General features: G+C 51.3%; 2 protein-coding genes across 3 annotated transcripts in view; both read right to left on the bottom strand.

The window, feature by feature from the left end:
* Positions 1–12,136, bottom strand: part of LOC129165487 (zinc finger protein ZFP2-like) — a 155,502-nt gene that overhangs the window by 79,976 nt on the left and 63,390 nt on the right. The window lies entirely within an intron of this gene.
* On the bottom strand, positions 1,907–4,963 carry LOC107373391 (zinc finger protein 862-like). Its single transcript, XM_070548037.1, has 5 exons — positions 3,680–4,963; positions 3,330–3,553; positions 3,000–3,217; positions 2,777–2,914; positions 1,907–2,561 (listed from the first exon to the last, which is right to left on the bottom strand). Exons 1-5 carry the CDS (start codon positions 4,280–4,282, stop codon positions 1,909–1,911), a joined length of 1,836 nt encoding a protein of 611 aa, XP_070404138.1. The 5' UTR covers positions 4,283–4,963; the 3' UTR covers positions 1,907–1,908.

Below are 12,136 nucleotides of genomic sequence, written 5' to 3'. Positions count from 1 at the left end.
TAAGCTTAAAAAATCTGTTGACGATGATGATACTGTTCATTTTTCAGAGCTTTTTAATGTGAACATATACATTGCAATAGATAAGTTTACAATAAAGTTAAATGATAAAAGTTTTGAAGTTACACTTCTACTACTACTACTACTAGTAATAATAATTATGATGATAATAGTAATAATAATAAAAAAATTATTATAATAATACGAATAAATTGTGTCTGAGGAGTCAGTTATGTGGAGGAGATGAGTTTGTAAAAGTTAGTTTTGAGTATGTTTGTGAAGGAGGAGGTGAGTCTGAGCTTAATGCAGGTCTGTCACATGTTCCAACTTACGTTTTGACTTTGAAAGAAGTCTCTTATATCCACTTTTCGTTTTCTTGTCATGCTGACTCCTGGCTGTGCCTAACTACCAAAGACTCACAAATGAACACTTATTCAAATGTTATGTAATGGAAGCTGAGCTGAGCTCTGATATTACACAGCGTCTAGTTGACGATGTGACTCAGTACCGGTGTTCCCTAGCGGCTCCAAACTAGCAAAACAACGTGAGCACGTTCTGACTGTTTACAACTTGAGTGACAGCAGCAACAGCCAATAATACGTTAGCAAGTATCAGCAGAGCCAATAGATTAGCTTTTGGGCGGGTCTAATAGGAAACCGGTTTCCGTTTCGGTCCTAGTGCTCAACCAAATCCATTTAATGGAGCGTAATATTGTTTTTGGACGGAAAAAAGTGCAGGGGACCAAAACTGCCTTTTGAAAAAGTGGGGGGGACATGTCCCACCCATCCCCCCCCCCAAAATTACGTCCCAGCAAGAACATATAGAAAGTGCAACATTGATTTAAATTTTTCCCACTGTATCTCCTCCCTCTGAATCAAACATCCTCATCCTCAGAGCTCTCTGAACTTGTTTCTTTTTCTGAATTTGAGTAAGCATCACTTTCTTTTGTTGCATTTTTACGCACAAATTCAGGCCTGCGTCTGCGCAAACTGTCAGCATGCCAGATGTCAATGGCTTTGGTTGGATCAAAGTCTTTAATGTCAGGTGAGCACAACTGGGTTTTCAGGAGGTCAGAGAGGGTCTCACCTTTCAGAATCAGAAAAACTTTATTTATCCCCGAGGGGCAATTAAAAAAATAAAATAAAAATAAAAATAACAGCAGAGCAGCATGATGTTGGACATACGAACAATGAATAAATAGGCAATAAGGAAGTAATAAAGCAGCAAGAAGATGGATAAAACAGTAAAATATGCAAAAATCACTGAGTAAGTGAATAAAGTGACTACAGGAAATGCAGCGTAGGCGTCGCCCAGAGGGGAGCCATTGAAACGCGGGGTGAAGAATGTGAGAGGGGTTGTGGAGGATTTTGGCTGCCTGTCTAAGGGCTTGTTGATAGAAAACCTGAGCAAGAGTTCTGACAGGCAGGCCTACGATTTTGGAACACACTGATGTAGTGTGCTGCAGTCTGTTCCTGTTCTGGAGGCTAAGAGAGTAGAACCAGCAAGTGATGGAGAAGGTCATGATGTTTTCCAGGAAGGCACAGTAAAAAGTCATCATGACTGAGGAGCTGACTCCAAAGGAGTTGAGCTTCCTAAGGAGATATAACCGTTGGTGGCACTTCCTGAGAATCTCCTCTGTGTTAGCAGATAATTTCAGGAGGTTGTCAAAGGTGGTTCCCAGATACTTGTACTCCTCCACTACCTCCTCTGGGTTCCCATGGATAAAGGTGGTGACTGAAGCAGCCGGATCCCTCGGCCTCCTGCAGAGGGTCACCACCATGTCTTTGGTTTTGCTCACATTCAGGTCACGTTTGGAGCTGTCACACCATTCTACAAACTCCTGAAGAGCAGGTCTGTGGTGTTGTGAGGAGCCTGACAACAGTGATAGGAGGACTGTATCATCAGCGTATTTCACCAGGTGACAGTTGGGATGTGTGGATCTGCAGTCGTCGGTTGAGAGGATGTAGAGCGGGGGGACAGCACACAGCCCTGGGGGGAGCCGGTGGAGGTGGAACGGAGACCGGAGAGACAGTTGTTGACCCAAACTTTCTGAGTGCTGTTGGTTAAAAAGTCCAGTATCCACAGGGTTAACTGGTCATCTAAATGAAATTGGGAGGAAAGTTTAGTAGCCAGGATGTGAGGCTGCAGAGTGTTGAATGCTGATGAAAAGTCAACAAAAAGAAGTCTGGCGGAGGAGTCAGGGAGCTCCAGATGTTTGTGGATGGAGTCCAGGATGAAGATTTTTGCATCATCGGCGCCTCTGCGTGCACGATAAGCAAACTGGAGTGGATCCATCAGGGGCTCAGTTGCTCTTACAATGTGCTCTTTTATGATCTTCTCCATGGCCTTCATCACCAAGGAGGTTAGAGCTACAGGACGAAGATCGTTAGGAGACTTTGGGCGTGAACGCCAGTCACTCTTTACCTGCTTCATGACACTGAACCCTCTTTCACCGTCAGCTGTACTTGCAGGGATGGTGAGGAGAGCATCAAAGAGGCAAAGGACGTCAGGACACCGATGGCGCAGCATTCTGTTCACAGTAGGCCAGGTTTTCTCAAAAGTTCCTGCAGAAGGGTCAGACAAAATTACAGTCTAGCAAGCAATAGTTTAAAATGCTGCTTTATATATTATTTTAAAGACATAATTAGATTTGTAATGCGCTTTTAACAAATTAAAACCTTACACTATTAGACTTTTAGCTTTTCAAGGACTTGTTAAAAACTTTGCCATTTAGGAACATCAATGTTAATTTTTTTCTCTAACATAATTCTCTAAATACCTTGGCTAAATCCTGCTGTGTACAGTTCAGCCTTAAGAATTGTCCATTGACCAGGGATCAAGTCCACACCCACTCCTGCAGACAGCAGAAGATGTCGGAAGTGACTTGTGAGCTTGTTTATCTCCTCATCACCAAAATCTGAGAACAAGGGAAAACATTACTACAAAGTTCAGAAGTTGTCGTAAATCATAAAATGCATTGGCAAGATGTGTCCACCACTAACCGAAACTCGTGTCTGCCTCTGGCCAGCACTGGAAACTGGTCAGTCGCATAGCATGCAGGACACCACCGTTCACACCACTAAATCTCGCAGTGATGCATTGACACAGAGAACCGATCAACTCGTTCTTTGCCTTGTTGTGCTGGCCAGCATCAGAAGGCTTCAGAAGGACTCCCTCATATGTGTCTGTGTCCAGCACTGATCTCAGCTTAGGCCCAGGTCTACAGTTGTGCAGATAGATTGATGGGTGTCATTTCATCCATCCACATATCTACAGTATTTATTTGAAAGCAACAAAACCTAAAATCAAAGAATACAATGTAGGTTACATACCTTGACTTGTACTTTTGAATGGCAGCTTGAGTAGAAGACAGGCAACTCTGAGCTTCAGCCAGGGTTGACACGGACCTCTGCAGTGACTTGGAGAAGCTGCTCAGTTGATAGATGGTGTCATGGAGAAGGCAGCAAAACCTGAGCACCCCACCATCCTTGGCTATGTTGAGGAACCCCTTGGCCTTTGCCCTCAGAACTGCATTGGAGTTCGTGGTATTTTGGGACTACAGACAAATAAACTAAATTATATCACAGCCACAGACCGGATTAAAACTGATGATAATGAGTATCAGATTTAGAGAACATTGTATCTATCTACACTAGTTTTAGTAGGCTGTAAATTAACATACCTTCTCCTCTAAGTGGTGGACAAAGCCAACATATCCCCTGAGAAAATGATCAAGTGCATTGAAGAAATGTGGGAGCCACCGGGTTCCACCCATTCTGGTTGGCATCAAAGGCTTAAGGTGGAGCTCCCTGAAGTGATCCTTTAGGCTGGCCCTGTTTATGCCACTCTTATGATATAAGGTGTAGAGTCCACTCAACAGGTCCTCAACTTTCCTGACCATCACATTCTTCCTTATTCCATCCGAAAAGGAGAGTTCAAGCTTATGGGCCATGCAGTGGATTCCAAGCACGTAACATCTGTCTCCACGCAGTTTTGTAACAACACCATTGTTTACTCCTGTCATTACAGATGCTCCATCAGTCGTGATGGCAACCAGCTTCTTCTTACAATCAGTGCTGACTTCACTGTCCAACATACCGCACACAGCTTCAGCTATATTTGCAGCATCTGGTTTTGAGACTGATTTAACCCCAACAAAGTCAACTTGAACTTTTCCTTCACTGGCACTCCTGACATAAACAATTTCTTCTTCCATCACTGCACTGTCCAGGGATCCATCTGACATGACTGACATGAACTTGCCATCTAATAATCTTGTCTTCATTTTTCTCCTCTCATCCTCTGCTATGTAGTGTATGAATTCTTTTGCTTGGTGGTCATTTGTATGTGTCTCTCCTATCTTCAAGCCTTTCTTTCTGTCCACCCTAAATTAATCATGTGAATGAAGCCAAAGTTAGTGCAGAGCTCAGTTACTGAGTTCTTTTATTTTTTCTTTTTGAAATCAAGCATAACATTTCATCTGTGTCAGTAAAGGCGTGTACATCATCACTCTGTATCAGTTTAAATGCACTGATTCTGAAACATGTAAATGGAATGATTGATTTACTTACTCACACATCCATGCGAAGTCAGTGAAAGGCCTTCCCTTTTTTGCGATGGCATGAGCATTTCTAAAAAGAAGCTGCATCTTTTCCAACTCCAAACTTCTGAGTGAAGAGAGGCTTTTCCCAGCAACACTCTCTTCAACTGGAACTGCCTTAGCAATCTTCATTTGGAGGCTTTCCTGGTGACTTCGAGCTTTCTCGTGGTCTTTTACAGCCTCGATTTTAAAATTATTAGTCCCCACCACAAAACTGTTAGTTTTGTTTTTTTCTTTCGTGTACACTCGGCAAATTTTAGAAAACATTACTGCATTTTCATTGTCAAACACAAGCCATTCACGGCCTGTCTGCCATTCTGTTTCGTTCCCTCCTGACTGCCAGTGGCAGTAAACAGAGTGGATGTATCTCCTCGCGCTCTGCGCAGGTCGAGTACTAATGTAAACAAAGTCACGCACGTGACACGTAGCGCACCTGGTCGCGAGTCTATAAATTACGCGCCGATAGCTACGTTCCGGTCTCTTTGATCTTCTCGCTGTTGGCCTGGCGTGCTTCGCTGGTCAATTGCTCCGTAAGTCCGTGATTCGGATCTTATCGGTCTTAAGAGGTGAGTACTGTTTTTACTTGGCGTCTTCCTGCCCGGGACCGTGTGGTCGGAGCGCTCGAAGGAGCCCTCTGGGGCGGTGGATTGACACTGTTATTTCTCTGGTAATTGTTACCGAGTGCGGGTGGTGCGGCCGGCCGGCGCCGTTCGGACCGCCGCTGCCGGCTCGGATAGGGCTCGGTGGCGGTCGCAGGTTTTCCCCTGTGGAAAGGGGAGGTGGGTGCGGCCGGCGAGCGCTACAGGTAAGTGGGGCTGGACGTTCTGACCGTGGTGGTGGCTCGCTCAGATTACCCAGCCGACTCACACACGTGTGTTGTTTTACAACGCTGCCGGTGAGTGGGGCTGGACGTTCTGACCGTGGTGGTGGCACGCTCAGATTACCCAGCCGACACACACACACGTGTGTTGTTTTACAACTCCAGGACTGAATCGCGTTCTTCAGTTTTCCTCGAAGTCCTCGCTCATTTCCTGTGGAGTCGCTGGCGTCTCCCACACCGGTAAGGATGTTGGAGTGTACGTCATGCGGGGCTCCCCTCCAGGTGGAGGACGGCCACGACTTGTGTCCTAAGTGCCTGGGCGTCGGTCACCTCAGAGAGGCGCTGACTGACCCATGCATGAACTGCAGCATTTTGCTGCTGGCGGTGTGGGAGGACAGGGTACGTCAAGTAGAGTGCCTCCTGTTTGAGTCAGACCTGCCGCCCTCTGGTGTCCCTCGCCCGTGTTCCGGGAGACGGAGGGATAGACCGGCTGAGGAACGCGGCAGCCCGAGGCGCAAGAAGCGGTGTGTGGCGCATCCCTCTCGCCAGGAAGTGGACTCTTTGCGGGCGGAGGTGGAACAGCTCAAAGCGCTGCTGACCAGAGCCCCGGACGAGGGGGGCCCGGACGACCTGATCTCTGTGAGGGCCTCAAATTCTGAGTTTCAGTCCCTCGAGGAGGAGGGCCCCTCTCCGGGCCATAGTCAGGGGCTGGTAATGGAGCCCCCGGGCCTGGGAGGTCACGGTGACTCGGGGATGTCTCTCCATAGCTCAGCAAGCTCTGAGCTGGCGGAGGACCCCTGTCAGTTGCGGGCGATTCTGCGAGCGGCACTGACCAGGATTGGACTGGACGACGTGCTGGTGGCCCGTCCGGCGGGGAATCCCTTCTTCCGCCGGGCTCCGGCGGCGCCCCCGTTTCAGGTCCCACCATCGCCAGCCTTTGTGGAGGAGCTGCAGCGGTGCTGGGGGGACCCGAGACAGCTCTCCCACCATGGTAGGGATGCCAGGACCCTGGCATCGATGCGGGAGGCAGGAACCTACGGGTTGGACCGCATGCCCCCGGTGGACCACTGCGTTGCCTCTCTGGTGCTCTCCCCGGATGAAGCATTGAGGGACAGGTCCGCTGTCCGAGCACCCAGTGTCGGGTGACCGACAGCTTACTGTGCCGGGCTTACGACATCGGGGCACGGATGGCACGCACCAGCAATTCGCTGTCGATGCTGTTGCTAGCCCAGTCCCAGATGCTGCAGTCAGGCGCAGCGGGGATGGCACTGGGCGATACGAACGACGCAGCCCTGCAAGCATTTGGGCTGATGTCCAGGGAGCTTGGGCGGTTGTTGGGCACGCTGGTAGTGGCTCGCCGTCAGGTCTGGTTGGCGCAGGCCCCGGTGTCGGATGATTGCAGACAGAGCCTGCACGGTCTGCCCGTGGTGCCGGGCCAGTTGTTCGGGCCCGAGGCTGAGCGGGCGTTGGAACGTCGGCGGCAGTCCAGACAAGCCGCAGAGGCCTGGAGTGGGCGTAGCGGGGCAGGGGTCCTCCCCATGCCACAGTCCAGGCCACGAGGGGCACGGGACCCTCGGCACCGGTTTCGTCCGGCCGCCCCCTTGCAGGTCGCCCAGCAGACCGCGGCTGCGGCAGGGACTTGGAGACGCTCGGGGGCAGGTCAGGCACTGCCCCGGGGATCCTCGGGGCAGGACAGGGCCCGCCGCCCCCCCAGGGCCCCAAACAGGCGTCGGGACACGGCCTGAGGGCTGTGGGCCGGCGGCGGGCAGATTTACACCACAGCACCTGGCCCTCTGGGAGGCCCAATGCGGAGACGCTTGGGTGGTTCGAACTATGTCCCAGGGCTACAGGTTGCAGTTCCGCCGTCGGCCCCCACCCCCTTCGGGGGTCAGGGTGACTTCGGTCACAGATCCTGCACGGGTCAGCATCCTGATGCAGGAAATAGATGTTCTCCTGGACAAACGGGCCATAGAGGTCGTTCCGCCGCATTTGCAGGCAGACGGCTTTTATTCGACATATTTCTTGGTGCCGAGGAAGGACGGGCCCCTGCGGCCGGTACTGGACCTCAGGCGTCTCAATCGGTTCCTGAAGGTGCTGCCCTTCCGCATGCTTCGGACTCGCGATGTCCTTCAGGTGGTTTGTCTGGGAGAGTGGTTTACGACCATAGATCTCAAGGACGCATACTTCCATGTCCCGATCCTTCCGGGGCACAGGAAGTACCTGCGGTTTTCTTTCCTCGGGAGGGTGTACCAGTTTCTGGTTCTGCCATTCGGCCTGTCTCTCGCCCCCGAGTTTTCACGCGGTGCGTGAAGGCAGCCCTGAGCCCCCTGTGTCGGGCGGGGTTGAAGGTTCTGCCATATCTCGACGACTGGCTCGTCTGCGCGCCGTCGTGTCGCGAAGTGGGTCTGGCCACGGCCAGGGTCCTTGCCCACGTCGAGGCGCTGGGGATGACGGTGAACCTGCAGAAGAGTTCTCTGGTTCTGACTCAGCGGGTGGATTTTATCGGCATTGCCATAGATTCTGTGGCCATGCGGGCGAGGCTGACCGAGCAGAGGAGGGTCCGGATTCGGTCCTTGCTCCGGGTCTTTCGCCTTGGGGCGGCACCCCCGGTCCAGGTGTGGCTAAGACTGTTGGGGATGCTGGTCTCGGCTTCTGCACTGGTGCCTCTCGGGCTACTCCACCTTCGGCCCTTGCAGAGGTGGTTCAACGGCTTCCGCCTGGATCCCCGGCGACACCGACGGGTCGAGCTGGAGGTCACAAGCAGCTGTGTGGCTCTTTTGCGTCGTTGGGACGATGTCGCCTACCTGAGTCTCGGCGTCCCGCTTGGCGCGGTTCCCGCCAGACGAGAGGTGGTCACGACGGATGCGTCACCCCGGGGGTGGGGGGCGCATTGGCAGTGCAGGTCGGTCCAGGGGCTGTGGAGCCCCCGTCAGGCACGGCTTCACATCAATGTCCTGGAATTGAAGACCGTCTACTTGGCGCTGAGGCGCTTCTTGCCCTTTCTGCGGGGCAAGCACGTGCTCATCCGGATGGACAGCACCTCGGCGGTGTTCCACATAAACCATCAGGGGGGGCACCAGGTCATTGCGATCGTTGAGGGAGGCTCAGACGCTGCTGACCTGGGCTTACCCTCGCTTGGCCTCCATCAGGGCGCTGCACCTTCCGGGGTGGAGGAACTCAGTGGCGGATTGCCTGTCCCGGTGGGGTCTTCCCCCGGGGGAATGGAGCTTTCACCCTCAGGTGGTGCAGAGGGTGTGGCATCAGTTCGGAGAGGCCCAGGTGGATATGTTCGCCTCGAGGAGCAGCACACATTGCCCTCTGTGGTTCTCCCTGGCAGAGGCCGACGCCCCTCTGGGGATGGACGCCCTCGCCAATGCCTGGCCGTTGGTTCGGCTGTACGCTTTCCCGCCGTCTCCGTTGATCTTACCAACCCTCCATCAGGGTGAGGGACTCGTCACACGAGGTCCTTCTGGTGGCGCCAGACTGGCCCATGAGGATCTGGTTTCCACTGCTTCTCAGTCTGCTGAACGGAGAGCCGTGGCGGTTGCCGGCGAGACGGGACCTCCTGTCTCAGATGGAGGGGAGGATTTGGCATCCGTCCCCAGATCATCTTCGGCTCACGGTGTGGCCATTGAAAGGGGCAGGCAGCCCCCAGTCGGCTTAGAGCCCTCCATACAGCAGGTGCTGGATAGTGCCAGGGCTCCGTCTACAAGAGCCACGTACGCTCGCTGTTGGCAGCGGTTCTCTACCTGGTGTTCTGGCAGGGACGTGGACCCTGGTTCTTGTTCCCTGCATGAGGTTCTGCGGTACCTCCGACACCTGTTTGACAAGTGCCGGGCCGCCTCGACCCTTAAGGTACACCTGGCGGCCATTTCGGCCAACCACCTCTTGGTGGATGGCAGGAGCATTGGGGCTCACTGTTTGGTGACCCAGTTTCTGCGGGGCGTGAGAAGGTTGCGTCCTGCCTTGTGCAGGCCGGCACCTGCTTTGGACCTTCCCCTGGTCCTGCGGGCCCTGTGTGGGCCACCCTTTGAGCCAATGACTACCGCCCCGTTGGCAGTGGTGTCTGTGAAGACCGCCTTTCTCTTGGCAGTGACGTCGGCTAAACGGGTCAGTGAGCTGCACGCACTGGACATCAGCCCCGCCTGCCTGCGGTGGAAGGCAGATGGGTCGGGGGTGACGCTGTGGCCCAACGTCGCCTTTCTTCCCAAGGTTCTGCCCACTGGCTACGTAAATGCCGCAATCGAGCTGGGGGCGTATTTCCCTCCCCCATTTCATTCGGAGGAACAACGGCGGGCGACTTTGCTGTGCCCGGTCCGGGCACTGCAGCTCTATATTGTGGCCACAAACACTGTCCGGCAGTCGAACCAGCTGTTTGTCTGTCACGGAGGTGTGAACAGGGGTCGGGCCCTTTCGAAGCAGAGGCTGTCGCATTGGGTCGTGGATGCCATTGCGATGGCTTATGCGGCAGTGGGTGCCGTGGCTCCCCCTGGGATCGTGTGCCATTCCACCAGGAGTGTTGCTACATCCTGGGCGGCGATGAGAGGTGTGCCACTGGCGGACATCTGTGCTGCGGTGTCCTGGGCAACTCCGTGCACGTTTGCACGCTTCTACCGCCTCAACGTTGGCCACGGGTCCACGCTTGCTTCGGCGGTGCTGCCTCTGGCGGCTACCTCCTGAGTGACGGTGTGTTTTATGTTCCTCGTGACACTTCTGGCATAAGTCATCCACTCTGTTTACTGCCACTGGCAGTCAGGAGGGAACGAAACAGAACGGGGGTTGCGGTGTGGCTATGGTTCTGTGAGTTCCTGGATGACTGCCAGTCACAGGGGTCACTCGGAACTTCGCGGGCGAGAAGATCCCGGGAGACCCGAACGTAGCTATCGGCGCGTAATTTATAGACTCGCGACCAGGTGCGCTACGTGTCACGTGCGTGACTTTGTTTACATTAGTACTCGACCTGCGCAGAGCGCGAGGAGATACATCCACTCTGTTTACTGCCACTGGCAGTCATCCAGGAACTCACAGAACCATAGTTACACCGTAACTTCTATTTACTGTTGAAGTTTCTTCTCTTCGCTTTGCACGCTCTGTCAACACTCTCATCTTCTGCTTCCTTTCTCTTCTCACCTCCTCCAGACATCTGTCCTAACCACCGCAGCATTTTATCCAACTTCGCCGTCCAGCTCTGATTTTTCTTTGTCTTCGCTCTTCATCACGTATTTTTTGCTTGTGTTTTCAGGCGTTTCTGGTGTCGCGCTCTCATTGTTGATTGGACCAAATTGCACAGCAGACAGAAGCGTGCCTGTGCGCTGCAGCCAATCGGCATCTAAAACGTCACAAATAGCACACGGTTTACGGTAGTGTCGTGACTCGTCTTCGAGGAGGGGAGGAGGGGAGGAGGGGGCAAACGACCCAGAGTGTCTCTGACATGAATTGCTTGGTTGCCTCACGGATCACCGGCCAAACTGGCTAGTAATATTTTAACAGTACCTGCCAAAACGAATTTTAACCCGCATTTGGCGGGTTGGCGGGTGTTAATTTCGAACCCTGGTTGTAACATATCATCATCAGAAGTTTCTGTTCATAGGAAACCAAAAATGGCTATAAGCTGACAAACCATTCAAATTAAAGCTGCAATAGCAAATCTGCAAGGAAATCTAGCTTTTAAACACAAACACGGTCACAGAACACTTAACCCACCATCCCTGAGTCGCGTCCGGCAGATACCGGAACCAGCATTGCCACAGTAATCAAGAAAGCACTAAACACCAGTCGCCATTACCTAGGTCTAAACATATTTTGTTGTCTGTGACTTCTAATAGTGTTTTTCTTTTTTTGGACTCTGGTAGTTTGTCCTAAATTTCAAGTGGTAGCAGTTGGCGGTTTCTCCTTCTCTGATATTGTTGAGCCAAGAGAACCTCTCACACCAGTGGTGTTCTGCTGCAAAAAAAAAAAAAAAAAAAAAAAAATCTCATAATGAGCGGAGGACCCAGGAAAGTGCGGCGGTTTGGCAAAAGCGACAACCAATACCGTAGATGCTTCAGACAAAGCCATGTTATTGGCGGGGTTTTTTAGACAAATGCAAGAGAACCACAAGTTGTTGTATTTTCTTTTATCGCAGCAAAACATTTATAGCTAAACTATGTTAGAACGTTGTTAAGAGGCATGAAAAAATGTTTTATGCTAGTTTGTTTAGCAAAAAAATGTATTTTTAGAATCTGTTAGTAACTTGTCTTTGTTTTGTCTCCATCTGCTGGCAGATGTTTTGTTTTGCTTTATCATTTAGATATTTTTATGCAAAATCCCAAAAAAATTTAAATGTAAAGGTAATTTTCAGACTACTTTAGTCACTTTTTCTTCAGTTGTTTTGAGGTCTAAATTTGCACAGAAACTCTATTTATACTACATTTTCTATTAATATTGTATAAATGTCCTTTTCTTGTTTGTGGGCATTTTTAAAATGATTAAGCTGTTTGTGCTTCATGCTATTCTATTTTTATTTTAGCCAGTTTGTTACATAGTCTAGCTCATGTCATTATTCAACTTTTCTTATTTTGCTTTAATTTGTGGATTGTTTGCCAGAGTTAGGCACCAGCTCTCCATGACCCGTATGAGGATTAATTGGTATAGTAAAATGAGTGAGTGAGTTTGTGGGCTATTTTTGTGGTTGCATTACCCTTTATAATAGTTAAATTGTCTCATGTTGTCCCCTTTGC

This window comes from Nothobranchius furzeri, chromosome 2 (genome assembly GCF_043380555.1).
Source record: "Nothobranchius furzeri strain GRZ-AD chromosome 2, NfurGRZ-RIMD1, whole genome shotgun sequence".
NCBI lineage: Eukaryota > Metazoa > Chordata > Actinopteri > Cyprinodontiformes > Nothobranchiidae > Nothobranchius > Nothobranchius furzeri.
The sequence above is the reverse complement of the archived record's forward strand: the minus strand, read 5'-3'. Positions and strand labels throughout refer to the sequence as shown.

What these genes read in the sequence shown, in the direction of transcription:
- LOC107373391 (XM_070548037.1), bottom strand. Translation starts at nt 4,282, where the DNA reads ATGAAGACAAGATTATTAGATGGCAAGTTCATGTCAGTCATGTCAGAT. An exon ending in TCCACCACTTAGAGGAGAAG is followed by an intron (nt 3,554 to 3,679) that starts GTATGTTAATTT and finishes ATTTGTCTGTAG; the next exon opens with TCCCAAAATACCACGAACTC. An exon ending in CACAGCAGGATTTAGCCAAG is followed by an intron (nt 2,562 to 2,776) that starts GTATTTAGAGAA and finishes ACCCTTCTGCAG; the next exon opens with GAACTTTTGAGAAAACCTGG.